This window comes from Triturus cristatus, chromosome 3_2, assembly GCF_964204655.1.
Source record: "Triturus cristatus chromosome 3_2, aTriCri1.1, whole genome shotgun sequence".
In the NCBI taxonomy this organism is placed as follows: domain Eukaryota; kingdom Metazoa; phylum Chordata; class Amphibia; order Caudata; family Salamandridae; genus Triturus; species Triturus cristatus.
This window is the reverse complement of record NC_140584.1, coordinates 747,823,115-747,837,994: the sequence shown is the minus strand read 5'-3', so window position 1 is coordinate 747,837,994 and position 14,880 is coordinate 747,823,115. Positions and strand designations below refer to the sequence as shown.

Here is a 14,880-nt window from a genome sequence, read left to right as displayed (position 1 = left end):
TTTGTGTGGAAGGGTTCCCTTCCTCATGCAAATAAGCCAATGATTTGAACTTGCTGTAATGCTGTCATGTCCATGGTTAATCTAATTTACAATGTTGCTCTAAAGGAAGGATCTAAATAAACTTCACAGTGTCAAGAACCATGATGTGAGATTTTCTCAATCGCGGTCAATTATCTAGCTAACCAATGAAAAAATTATTACCATAGTTTAAAAACGATCTATTAAATAAGTAAAACATATAATTAACATATTATGAAATTTCGTAGACGTTTTAATCAATTTAAAACCGCTTCCCATCCTTTTCCCTCCCAAAACCAATTATCCGCCAACAAACAAAATAAAAATAAATTACCAAATCAAAAAAATACAAAGTGGTCCTGCAAATAATTAAACATGCATATAACAGACTAGTAAAACCGAACTGAAGGATAGCACAATATTATGTATAACTATACGTAAAACGATGCAAAGGGCTACTAAATGTTGTTGGTGTCTTTATTCTGCCCTACAGTATTTTTTTAACTCGCCATCAGTGAAAATATATTTTGGCTGACTGCATATGAAAAGTAAAAAAAATAAAAAGTACACTCTGGTATCATTAACGATTTTCTGCTTTTTTCCCTCTGAAGACTTGTTGAATCCTTCTAATCCGTAGCAAGCAATTGTGTTTATACATTAGATGAAGTGAAACGGATTGGGTTTAGTTTTCAGTGCACTCAATTTGAATTGCTTGTTAAATTAACTTGCTATTGCTCTCTTGGTAATACTTATTATTTGGTGATGTTAGTTCAAAGAGCCATCCATTTTTTTTGTTTTGACGAGGTAACCCATCTGGCAAATTATCAGTAAGGCCACAGTTTTGTAATGCTCCATTTCTCTACAACAAGATGCGGAGTTCTAGTATGTATTACATTCTGTATGATTACACCAGTTGCAATTAACAGTTGAAAACAACTTCTGCCGGCATTAACATTATATCAATGTGCATATCTTTCACTATTTGTAACCTACTAGCCGAACAATTGTCCAAGAGTGCACTTTTAATCCCAGTGTTTATGCTTGCAAATTACTCGCTGATTTATTTACCGTTGTTTGTTTTGCATTGATTTTGATGTGGAGTCACCATTTGTCTTCATGATCCTATCACCAATTAGAATAAAAATGGTAAATCTTCACGTCCTTCTGCATGTTAAATCCTTTCTGGTCACAAGTAATGTTTCGTAACTCAAAACCGGTAGCATTCTGTATGTAATGAATAAAGTTGCCTCATTAAATAAAAGTTGCATGGCTTTTGAAGACTAAATTATTTCATAAGTGGAATGGATGGGCATTAGTTTGCCATAATCTTAAGCAACCAAGGATGTGGGCCGATTGGTGCACATGCTGTTTATTTTTGTTTTGTACTATTGGTTGTGTTTCGCTTTGTCTGGTCCCTCGAGTTGAGCTTCCTAGTCCGTCTCTGTGCCCATTTCCCCCCTTCACCAGCATGGACTTGTTAACACTTCACATAGCTCTGTCCATTCGAGTCTCTGAACTTTAAAAGATTGACCCTCGCACTGCTTTTCTTATCGGGGCACCTAGAGTTTCATTTTTTTATTATTTGCATTTCAAAAAGCAAAAATAATACTGGCTGTATGACCTTACAGTTAAATCTTTAACGGGTGCCAGTGTTGTGCAATTTATTTTAGTTTATAATCATGATTTTATTATATATCCCCCTACATAAGATTTTATCAGTTTCCCGTTAGGTTTTTGTTTGAAGTTTTGACATCGGCAAGTTTTTCAGACCAGCATGGCAGGTGCAATTTGAGAGCACCCAAGTGGTGCCCTTTAATTCGATGACATCTTGCTCTTAATTAGCTAATGGTCTTCACACTTTGTAATGCTGTGCCCTTCACCTCCTTCCCACTCTCGAACCCTCTGCTCTCCATATAAAAAAACAGACTATGCAAATTAATAATTTCCTAAATGGCAATTTACAAAATATTCTTCTATAAAGTTGACAGCACTGCATTTAACTTGTTAGGCGTTGAATTTATTAAGTAATACCTTTGTAAAAATGCCGTCAGGTACATGATTGCCTACATTTTTTTTGGCAGTCAAATCTCTACTTTAAAAGTATTCACAGTGAGATCCTTATCAGCAGTTAGGAGGGGCCTCGGGGTAGTTTGCCCCCCCCACATTTTGAAACCTACTCCCAGCCAAGGAGTAAGTTACAGAAGAAGTTACTGATGGCCCATTACAGAGAGACTCACTGCCACTTCAATGTTCACTAATATAGCACTTTATTCAGCACGGTATGTTCTCTGCTTACCAGGGGATAAATGCTCCTCTTTTTAGAATCTTTGTCCCCACCTTCCCCTAATATCAGTTTTTGCAGTCCTCCTCCCTCTTGTGGGAGCTCGACCCACAGGTTGAAGACCTCTGCAGTAGGCCCATAAACATGCCAGAAATACCAGGCCTCCACCCAGAAACAATGGGGTACATACTGGCTAAATCTAGGACCCTACCCCGGTAAGCATGATGTCCTGGCAAAGAGAGCTAGAGCCCTGGGGCTGGCCCTGACCCAGACGACAGGAGTGCAGAACTTTTAATAAAATCAGCTGACGTTGAGGAAGCAATTGTAACATAGACAAGTGTAGCATATAGGGAGGAAATCACTAGGCTCCTCTCTGACTGGCAAAGCTATAAGATTAGTGCAAAGGACCCAACAACGGAATTATTCAGTTATTGTGGGTTTGGGTGTGGAAAGCTAAAGCGAGTGATGGATTATGGGAACCGGAGCGTGAATTCTTAGTCAACAAACACGATGTCCTACGTTTTTACACCTGACCCAACAAACAAAAGCCCTCAGTCCATCCTATAATATCTGGGATAGTATCAATTTTAGAACCCTTTAATGTTTCGTGAATTTTTAGATACCAATGGTCTGAGGAAAATGCCCTCATATTTGAGGTTTACCAAGGTTGTTGTGAACCTTGGCATGACAAACATGTTTGAACCATGAAAGTGAACGAACATGTAATGAGTCTTGATGTAAAAGAACTCTAAACAAGTATACCACTGGCTGCCAAGTATACCACAGGTTGCCACTTTACATGTCCTAGAGGAGCTCCTTCACATTAGTGAGTGGGATTAAATAACCACAATCCAATCCGCAATGGAGTTTGCAACCCTAGTGCTAAAAGGAAAACGCTTTGAATATGGAGGAACAATTTACCACAAATTACATGGTGTGTCTATGGGCAGAGCTTTTGCCCTTGCCAGTTCTTCCAGTTAAGTAGAAACTGTTAAGAATTCCCAGATACAGTGAACATACAGCAGTCTTGTCAGACAAGCTAACTGAAAGGAAGTACACTGAATGAACGATTAGAAGGACACAAAAGTTGAGCAATCAAAAACACCCTGGGATCACTAATAGAAACTATTGAGCAGCCACCTAATGAAACTTGCTCGTGTAACCGCATATTCATGGCTGTCTAATAGTGTTTAAAAAAAATATCATTAACTCTGGAACATCCTTAACACCAGCAAAGCTCAATTCAGGAAACCGTTTTTTGACTTCAAACAAGAACAGAACATTGAAGATATGTTTGTAGATACAAGACCCAACAGGAAACAAAACCAACTCGAAACAACAAGTCATATGGAAGGGTCCCTCCAGTGGTGGAGAGTACCCACGTGGGAGAATTGCTATGAGCCCAATTATTACTACCACCAAAGTGAGAAACCCCTGACAGTTAAGCAAACAGCTAATGATAACAAGATTAGGGAATGTAGAGGGAAGGCCCTACATGGGCTCAGGAGACGGATACGCCCTCCACTCTAGATTGATTATTAAACATAAGGATCCATCTCTTTAGGGAAAAAATGGAAATTCAAAAAACCTGGGTTCAAAGAAACGGGGATAAATGGGTGTAGGTGTCCCACAATGGTTGGACACACACAAAGTTGTTTAAATACCCCTCACACACCAAGAATGACCCATGGTGTCGTGCTTCATCATAGGGGTCTTCCCGCCCCGCTGCGGGACGGGGCGTGCTACGACCTACGAATACGTGGGAGCACTGATGATAAAGTGTTGTGTAGTGCAATGGGAGGGTCTGGGGTGAATGTGAGATTAAAAAGGACCTGGCCCCTTAGGACAAAAAAACTTTAATAAGTCAAGGGGGGCTGGTACTAGTAAAAAGGTGGTGCGGAGACTTCCTACTCAATGTGCGGTTACTCCTAGTATGTTGTCAACATGTTTCGATGCAAAGCATCTTCATCAGGACAGGGCTGAGATCCCTCCTATGTGAGAAAGTATGCACTTATGAAAATACTATAAACATAAGTGAGAAAATGCAATTAATCATGCGAAAAATACAGTACCTAATGGTATGCGTATATGTTCTGTAGAGGAAAAAATAAAGACAAGTACTCGTTTAGTTTCCCAGGAAAAATAGTCATTATACCTGCAAACATAAGAGGTGTGCCACAAACGTGACAAAAACATGATAGTTAGCCATAACTCTTAACTGATGCAGAAAAAGGTGCGGTGACCTGCAAGAAAATAGAGACATACAAGACACTACAAACAGATAACAGAAAACACACACTCTGTAAAATGCGTGGACTATACTCTAAAATAGAGAGAGACCCAGTGGTGTATTGAATACATACTTAAGTGTACGTGAGGTGTTGCCTCATGAACCTTAGGGCGGGTGGAGAAAACAATAAGGAGCCTCAATGCTGGAAAGAGAATGGAAAAGGAGAAATGGCTGTTATCTCCTGAATACTCCTTGAGAAATGCAGTGTCCGGTATCCTCGAGCGGCTATGTCGTACTCGCGTATCCTTAAACTGCCAATAGCTTAATGTGCATCCATCCTGAGGTTCCGTCGATATGCGGAGAAAGTTCTAAAGTGCTCAATTTAAATAAAGCCAGCTATTGTTGAATTACAGGGAAACTCGCTGCACCTGGTGTACTACAAAGGCTTCCGGTTCAGGGATAGACGGAAGACTAGACCTGATCGAGTGGAAAAATCCCGTCAACCGGAAGTGAGGACCCGATGTGAACTATCGGAATAGTATTTCCTGTATACACATCGTAGGCATAACCACCCGTTGTTGCAAGGCCCCTATGATGTAGCACAACACCATGGGTCGTTCTTGGGGTGTGAGGGGTATTTAAACAACTTTGTGTGTGTCCAACCATTGTGGGACACCTACACCCATTTATCCCCGTTTCTTTGAACCCAGGTTTTTTGAATTACCATTTTTTCCCTAAAGAGATGGATCCTTATGTTTAATAATCAAGTTAAGCAAACAGACCTGCAACACTGAAGAGCAGGGGTCTTCAAACTGGGTGGGGGAAGGGATTTGGGGGCGGCGGGCGGGAGCGCCAGGCTCAGGCCAAAAGAAGCATTATGCTGAAAACAGCTCTATAATCTGCCATCACTAACATATTTGGTCAATTATATCCTAGCTGGGAGTATGTCATAAGGGAAGGGACTACAAATGGTCTTCAAAACCCCCACCCTCATTTCTAATAATCACACTGTGGATGCTTTTACATGTTAGTAAGGCCTTCCTGACCAGAATAGTATGTTTGGCAATCATGCATTTAATTGCATTTTTAAAACAGTAGCAGAACTTAACTTCAATGTTTAAATAAGTCTAGATATATTCAAACATTGTCAATTTTATAGCCTAATAGTGGAAAATTCGGGGGGGGGGGCACATTGTTTTCTTTTTTCAGGGAGGGGGGCGGTAACAAAGTCCACTGCTCTAGACCATTTACAGCTTTTCCTTCAAAATGAACAGATATCTGTATTCTTAAACCATTGGGCCCCTGCAGTGACATCTTGATTTTTGTTTTTACCTGCAAATCCTACCATAGGAGCTTAGCTGCAAGTGTGCTAATTTCTTGTGTATCCAATGTAGCTGAATACAGATTTAATAATAACATTGTTTCCTTCCTTACCAGGGATTTTCCAGCTGGTTTCTGTGAAACTGCCAAAATCCACAGAACAAGAGGTGGAAGCAAAGGAGCTATCGGTGATTTTAGAAGACATAAGCCGGTCGCCTAAGTGTACAGCATTCGGGCGTGATGTGAGAGAACTTTTCTTTTCCTTCCCACGAGTAAAAGAACACCCGTTCTGCCTGGTGCCAGTAGCTAACTTAAGGAACAAAAGATGTGCTTGTTGTCTTTTTTCTTTTCTGTAATTGAGGCTACATGCCTAAAGCAAACATAACTTGTGCAGTGCTGAGTTTATTTTTTCTTGTTCTTACATAGCCTTGTATGTGGAGCAGAACCCATATCATGCTGGTTCTGGTGATTTTGCTCTAATTTGTGGACATTAGCTACTAGTTTTTTTTTTCAAACCTAATTCAGTTTTGTTCCCTACATAGAGCAATTCTCATAGTGCTGGTAATGTGTGCCTAGCAGTGGAATCCTGGTTATATGTACTTTTACAGGGGCAATAGAATCAAATAAAGTACTTCATGGTCTCCAGCTGGACCCCAATAAACATGATGGTGCGCTTGGTTTAGTGTCCCCCGCGTGGAGGTTTTCCACCACATTAGATAAAGCATTGGTAAAGCCACCAGGTCTCTTTTTTAAAATTCCGAGCTATTGCCTAAGGCAACCTGTGTTGACACTGGCATGCGCACACATGCATTAAGATGCATGCGCTTTGTTGGCTTTTAGTGTTGAAACAACTTTGCACCTGGCTTAACTTCCTAATTTAAACTCTAACACTTCTATAAAATGGGTCATTTTCCCTGTCCGCCTACATATCTGCACCTACTTACTAGGACAGTACCAAAAGCTCTGATTATTCTCTTAAACACGACCATCTTCTTTTTTTACAGGGGAAATTTGTGGCGTCTGGGAAGAGTTTTCAGCTTTCAGTTTATTTTTTCAAAAATAGGAAGACACAAAGGTAAGAATCGCAAATTAATACAAATAAATTCAAATCCAGGAATCCAAACACAATGTGGTAATGTGCACAAAGTGTCATTTATTTGATTAGTACATTGTTTTGACATAATCTTTAAAGCCATCTGTAGCCATTTTTATTCATTCATTTGGTTTGCTTTTAGCGAAACATGAGCTTTGATTAGTTATCTATTTTTTTTGGTAGTAGGTGATTCCTCCTGGTATGTAACTCATTAATAACCGTAGAATTGCAGGCAAGTTATTCTATCCCACTAGTCTTCATTTTTTAATTTTTTTTTGTTTTACGTACTTTTGTTGGCATTTTGTGTTTTATCATCACATATAAAATCTGTAGAAAAGTAAATTTACAATCCTACAATTATCGTTTGCTTTCTTTTCCCCAAACTCATTGCTACTAACTGTCCTTATTGGTGTTGTCTTGCGTAGTACTTTATACAATCTCAGCATCAAGCATAGCACATTGTAGGCAAAAGTAAAAAAAACAGTAATATGCTTACTCCATTTTTCATGGCAATGCTATCTAGTACTTGCTCCAGTCTCACAGCTTTTGCTACGTCATTGAGATGGGTAGCCTTGGGGAGAAGTGTGGCTCCATGATTAGAGCGGCAGACCCTGATGCAGAGGTCTAGCCCGGGACCAGGGTTCAATTCCTCGCCTCGGCGGGTCTTGGGCTCAAAAATTCCACGGACCTGATAACTCTGGGCAATAACTTGCTTAATCTCCACAACGGCCCCCACAACGCTAAGGATGCCTGGCCTCCACCTTGGGGGTGCCCAGGAGTGGACTTCTCACAGGGAAAGCCAGGATGGGTTCCACAGCGGTATTCGTATAAGCGCCTTGAGACCCTTGCGGGTGAGTAGTGCGCTATACAAGTATCAAATTTACATTTTACATTTACATTTCAACATCGGTCCTAGATACAAATATACCACTCGTATGCAACACAAATGCTATTCTAATTACTTAACTCAAACCCCCCCAAAAAAGTGAGAAACACTTGTGAAGAAGAGTGATCCATACCGATAGAGCCTTAAGCGGGGTCTCCGCGCAGTTAGTCCACAGGTGGGGCCAGGGTGAGGTCCCCCCATCGTTGTTCATAGCCACTCTCCCAACTGCCAGTTACCTTACTGCTCAACAGTCTATGGGGCGTCACCAACTTCTGTCAGTTCCCTGGACTCCCTAGGGGGTGTAGGGGCTATGGCAGTCTGTGCCTCCATGCTAGGTTACCTGTCCCAGCCCTTCCTCTTCACTACTCGTGCCTCCTGGCTTTTCCCATGTCTCCATCGCTTCCTTACATTGCTAGGCTATTTGGCGCTTCCTCATTACCTTAGCCTCTTCCTAGCTTAATACTCTGCCTTCTGCCCCAGCCCACGAGATGGCATCTTTATTCCAAGTTTCTAACTGAGGTCCACATGCTGACTTCCATTCCATCGCTATTCTATACATAGCGAGTCTCTGTGCAAGATCTATCAATCTGTTCCCAACCTTGTGTTTCGGTGGACTAGGGAAAAGGCCCATCAAGCAGACCTGTACTGTGGGTGGCAATACGCTACCTAGTGTGCTTTTAATCTTGACTAACACAGCCTCCCAGAATGGGCGTATATATTGACAGTCCCAGGTCATATGTCCAAAATCTGCGTCTTGGTGAGCACATCTTGGACATTGTTCTAATGGCCCCCGTAGGTCCCAATAAGACGATGTGGTGTCATGTAAGACGTGAATATAATTAAATTGAATATTTTTTAAGCGTGTGTTCCTAGAGATCTTTTTGGGGGTCTGCAAGGTCTTGTGCCACTCTGTATCCGTGAGTTCCCTACCCACAATTTGTTTCCCCCATCTCCCGCAGCCCACTCAGTGGGCAGAGGGACGCTGCTATTAGTGTGGCATAAAACCATTTCACTAGATGTCTTGCTGTGCCAAAGGTAAATAAGGCATGCAGCATAGGATGCGCCTCTGGTTCCTCAGCTGCATGGGTCAGAGCCTTGTATTGCAGAAACTGTCCTGGGGGAAGCCTGCAGCTGTCTTATCAGCTCCTCAAACGAAATCAATACTTTATCCAAATAGCAATCCCCAACGTTATCCAGCCCCGCTTCTGACCAGGGCTAATTGTTTGCTTGTAAATACAGACTGGGGATCACCGTGTGGCAACCCCACCAATGGTAACATGGGTGTGTATTTAGAGGATTGCTGCACTTTACTCTAACGCCTTTTCCAGGCCTGCATGGCTGTGCTTTGTAGTAACTAGCAGTATGGGGTATTCGTTGTTCGTATGAGCAGTTTTGCCATCACTAGAATCGGGCGGGATTCCGGGTCAGCTAGACATGTGCCTTCCACATTCACTCCCTCTGCCCATTGCGCCAACCACTGTAATTGGGCAGCCAGCATATAGTATTCAAAATTCGACACTGAGCCCCCGCCCCTCTGCCATGGGACGCTGCAGTGTCTTCATGGACACCCTCGTGCGCTCGTCACCCCACACCAGGCCTCGTAGAAGGGTATTCAGCAGGCGAAACCAGCTGCTCGGCATCAGGTCCGGGAGGTTGACAAAGTAGAGCAGGCGGGACAGCATGGCCATTTTGGATAGAGAAATCATGGGCAATTGAAGAGTGCGCCAAAAGTGCATAAATGAGCGAAGTGAAAGCAGTGCACTATTCAGGTTCCCTTCCTTTAAGTCCTCTAAGGAGTGGAAAACATGTATGCCCAGGTACTTGAATGTATCCTGAGCCCAGAGTATGCCAGTTGACAAGGCCTCCAGTCTGGGCGACAGGCCTGCCACAGGAAATAGATATGTCTTGGCTTTATTCATCCGGAGGCCTGAAAACTGCGCAAAGCTGTCTAAGATCTGCATAGCCATGGGGGTGCCTGTGACAGCCTCCTCCAAATAGATCAACAAATCACCTGCATACAAGGAGATGTTATGCTGTCGCGCCCCAATTGTTAATCCTATCCCATCTCCTCCCTCTAGGATCTCCTCCACACGTGGTTCTATTGCTAGGGCAAACAGAAGGGAAGACAAAGGGCACCCCAGCCAGGTTCCTCTGGAGATCCGATATTGCCTCTAGAAGTGGTCTTCAAACTTTTTAATTCCGCCCACCCCCCTTCCCCAGTGTAGATAAAGAAATCACTGGGCCCCCCCTCAAAATCTTTCACAATTATTCTATTTAACTGACAATGTTTAAATATTTCTAGACTTATTTAAACATTGCAGCCAAGTTCTGTCACTGTTTTAGAAATGCAAACAAATGCAGGATTTCCAAACATACTATTCTGATAAGGCAGGCCTTACTAATGTGTAACCGTATCCACAGTGTGAATATTCGAAATGGTAGTGGGGGTTTCAGAGAAAATTTGGAGTCCCTTCCCTCTTGATGCCTTCTCCCAGCCAGGATTTAAATGACAAAGGATGTTAATGATGGCCCATTTCAGACGAGCTTACTGCTCCTCATATTTTTGGGCTAAAAACAAAGCATTATGTTTCTTCTGGCCAGAGACTGGTGCCCCCCCGGGATCACTTGAGGCCCCCCTAGGGGGGCCCGCCCCCCCAGTTTGAAGACCTCTGGCCTAGAGATTGTGATGCCCGTTTTGACCCTTGCTCTGGGCGAAGCATTAAGCCGCCGCACCCAGTCCTCCCCCCAGACCCATATGTAGCATTATCTCCAACAAATACTCCCAAATAACTGTCAAAAGCTTTTTCCAAGTCAACTGACAACTGCTGCCTGTTTGGTAGGAGCTTCCACATGATAGAGTTGAGTCTGAGGAGATTATAGGAAGTACTGCGAGAGGGAATTAATCCATACTGGTCGGGGTGAACTACGGATTGCATGTGTTGGAGAAGTCTACCCGCCAGTACTTTAAGATTTTAAAGTCCAAATTAAGTATGGAGAGAGGTCTGTAATCCGCCACTCCAGCAATTGGTGTCTTGGTCTTTGGGAGCAGGATCACTAACGCAGTTTGGGTGGAACTGGGTAGTTCCCCACGCTCATATCCCTTCGGTATACATTTTGACACGGTGGGTGTGGCGCAAGCATGTCGGCAAACCTTGGGTAGAATTTCGCCGGTAGGCCGCCTGGCCACCGTCGTTTTGCCTGGTGCCAGCGCCGAGATGGCCGCCTTGATTTCTTGCAGATTTATTGGATCTCCCAACTCTTCCCGTGCTGATTCGTCCACAGTGCAAAAGAGACCAGGGAGCCTCTGTCGGGCAGGTGAGCCTCTGCTGGAGCTTCCTATAGATGTTCGTAGTGTGCGTGAAAGGAGTCATTAATTGCGCCCAGGTCGTGTGTGATATCTCCCGTATCCGCCCTAGGCTGCGTAATTGGGATTCCCCCCCCCCCTCCCATGCCCTCCCCCCAACCCCCCCATGCGCCGGTTTGATTAACCTTGCTAACAGTCGGCCAGCTTTCCCTTCCTCCCTCTGTACCCTATCCAGGTATTCCATATGGTTGGAACATCTAGGCGGCTTAGTGCATCGTTATAGCTCCTGTGTATTTCCTGCAGGGATAAGTGGGCAGTGTCCCCAGTTCCCTGAGCGTTGTCTAAACTGCGTATGTTCCCCACTAGGTATAAAATTTCCTGACTTGAGTTCCCTGTGTGCCCCAATTGTTTGCCCCATGCAGTGGCCTCTTACAACTACCTTGAACGCCTCACACTCTACTTAAACAGAGGATGCTGTATGAGCATTGATGGAAAGGTATGTTTCAATAAGCGTGTGCAGTGATGCACGACAAGGAGCATCCTCCAGTGCCGACTGGTTTAGTTTCCACGTTGGAATCGGGGGTCGTCTCCCAGATGTTGGTGTCTGTCATCTTGTCATCTATAAATACATTTGATCATTCTGTTGATCTTCTCTGTCCCCTCCAAGTGGTAGGCTGTCCAGCGCACATTGGAAGAAGTTCTCTCTGTCCCTTCTCATGCGCACCTGTTTTACTTACAGTTTTTCCCATTAAAGCTTTAAATCTATTTGCATATAGTATTGTTCAGATTCCTCAAGCGTGTACATATAATTCTCCTGTATAAATACTTTTTCACTTTTGTAGCCTATCTGTGAACTTATTCCAGAAATTATTTCTACTGTATATGTGACCACCAGAACAGAACGCAATATTCAATATTAGCCTTCAACAATAATATGCTGAGTTGTAATATTACTTTGGGTGTGAGTGAGGGATTGGTTTAAAACTAGGGAAAGGAAAGTCTGGAATGAGGCTTCACTAATTTTTTTCATAGTCTCCTCTGCTTTACGAAAACTATAGCAGATCTCCTTCACCTGCAAGTCTGTTCATCTTAAATTATTTATTTTCCATATACTTGTATTGAAGAACAATTCATTGTCTGATTTGTGGGCACTATATATCCTGTAATTGTTTTCTTTTAAGACAGTGTCTCAACGCAGTAAAAGTATTCCAAGGTTGCTGATTTGTCCTCCATTGTAGCTATGTTCGTCTATTTGAATTTAGATATTATTTTCTTTTCAAGGTTTCCCTTAGGTGCAGCAAATAAGAAAGGCATGAACAACACCTTTACCTGTGTGGCATGCCATCCTAAAGAAGACTGTATTGCTACGGGTCACGAAGATGGTAGAATTCGGCTTTGGTAAGTTTCTTACATGATCTAATAGGCTTCAACTGTTGGCCAGATACGACAGGTCACACTACGATACCCTAGAAACACTGCTAGAACACCTACCAGATGAATACAAAGATGGAGCGGAGCTCCTCATCAGAGAGGGACAACTCATTACAAATGCGTCCATCAAATGCGCACTAGATGCAGCGGACACTGCAGCAAGGGCAATCGACACTAGTGTGATGTTGCGGAGGCACGCATGGTTGAGAATATCAGGTTTCAAACCTGAAATTCAAAACAATATCTTGAATCAACTAGTCAACCCAGACTTTTTATTTGGCCCCGAGGTTGACACTACCCTAGAAAAGATTAAAAAGGACACTCAAACTGCGAAATCTATGGGGGCTCTACAGTCGCAGCAGTTTCGGAGTGGCTCCTTTCGTCGCCCCGGGAATAGAGGAGCAGCTAGAGGTCAGGGGTCCCAGCAGCAGTACAATAAAGGAGGTACCCAGAGTACCTATAATAAAAACAATAGGGGTGGATATCGTGGATCCAGCACCAAAGGCAGAGGACGAGGACACAACAACACCAGGTCCTCCGCCAATAACAAACAGTGACGTCTTGTAACTGCCCCCCGACTGTGAGAAAGTGCCATCTTTCTTGCATGGTATGCCCCCACTTTTTGCTAAATTGCTGAATGTACTTTGATTGAGTGTACCCTGGGTTCCTGCCAATCAGGTGCCCAGGGCCTATGTTCCTTCCTTAAACCACACAAACTCCAAATTGGCAAACCCTAGCCACATGTCAGCCCCTAGTAAATGGTACCCTAGGTACCCAGGGTCTTGTGGCCAGGGACGGCCTCTAAGGGCTGCAGCACTCATTGTGCCACCCTCAGAGGCCCTGTACCCTTACACACACACACACTGCCCTTGCAGGCTGAGTGTCTGGGTGCAGGACAAAACAAAGAGTCGACATGGCACACATCACTGTGTACCATGCCCATCACCTACACTGCCAAGGCATATGTCAGCCACCCCTCTAGCTGGGTGCATTACGCCTATGGTGTGGGCACAGGAGCAGGAGCCCTGTGCCCCTACAGTACCCGGGTCCATTCCTGGGCGCTGTAAGTGCAGTGCTGTCATTTAAGAGTACATGGTGCTGAGAGCTCGTCAAACACGAGCTCCACAGCACCATAATGGCAACACTGAAGCCTGGGAAGTTTGGTATCAAACTTCTCAGCACATTGAACCCACACTGATGTCAGTATGGGATTTAATGTACTAAGCACCCCAGAGGGCATCTTAGAGATGCCCCCTTACAGCTAACTTACAATCCACGTCTGCTCTGAGGCTGCCCAGGCCGCCACACATCAGACACGTTGCTGGACCCCTGGGTGGGAGAGCTCCTGCTCTCCCGGGCCTGCAACAATGCACATCCTGGGTGAGGTGAGAAATCTCCTCCCCCAGGACGAGCAAAGGGAAGCTTCAAAGGCATGCCGCCATTTTGAGTTTCCCCAGGCCACTGCAACCCCCTACTCTGGCGGGAAGCTTGGCCGGAAACCCCATACAAGGACAGGGGATGTGCCAGCCTGCCCACCCCACCCCTCAGGTGGGGGAGGCGAGGTGAAGCACATCTCCGGGCTCTCGCCATCTTGAAGATGGGAGGCCCTACCCTATCAGGATTAGGCTACTGCCTCCCTCCCACAGGAGAGAGGCAGGATAGGGGGTGTACCCACCCCAGGACAAGGACCCATTGGTCCCCGGCCTTCGCCTACCTGTAACGCCCCTAAATCTAGTATTTAGGGGCACCCTGAACCTTCCTTCCTCCGATTCCAGATAGAAAACTACAAGAAGAGCAAGAAGAACAAGGACCTGCCCTGCAGCTGCTAAAAAGAGAAGAAGACACCAACTGCTTTGGCCTCAGCCCTACCGGCCTGTCGACTCTCGAACCTGCACCAGCGCGGCATCTCTCGTGACCAGCAACCTCACCAACCCCGGAGGACCTGGCTACCTTTTGGCTCTAAGCCCCTGGGACTCCCATGAGTAGAGGCTCTACTCAAGAAACCTATTTTTAACCCCTGGCAGCAGCCCGGAACCGCGGACCCAACACACTGCACCAGCCAAGCCTGGCCAGTGCCGGAGTGGACAAAGACCCTGAAGACGACCCCACGGCGACTGTGACCCCGAGTCCGGCACCCAAGGACCCCCCTCGACATTCCGGAAGAAGCCTGCAGCCTCAGAACAGAGTGCCCCCTCAACCGCGATCAACCAGAGGGTAAGATTTCCGACATCAAAAGGCACCCCGGCGCCCTGCGGCCCCCTGTGCCCAATCCCGGGGTACCCACCTAACCTACAACTACCCAACTTACCTCTCGAAG

At 44.7% G+C, this 14,880-nt stretch overlaps 1 protein-coding gene across 1 annotated transcript in view; it reads left to right on the top strand.

Moving 5' to 3' along the window:
- The window catches only part of WDR75 (WD repeat domain 75), a 226,571-nt gene that overhangs the window by 40,614 nt on the left and 171,077 nt on the right, over window positions 1-14,880 (top strand). Inside the window, exons 5-7 of the mRNA XM_085648822.1 lie at window positions 5,967-6,091; window positions 6,854-6,924; window positions 12,414-12,530. Of these exons, the coding sequence (XP_085504948.1) occupies window positions 5,967-6,091; window positions 6,854-6,924; window positions 12,414-12,530 (313 nt within the window). The remainder of the gene's footprint in view (window positions 1-5,966; window positions 6,092-6,853; window positions 6,925-12,413; window positions 12,531-14,880) is intronic.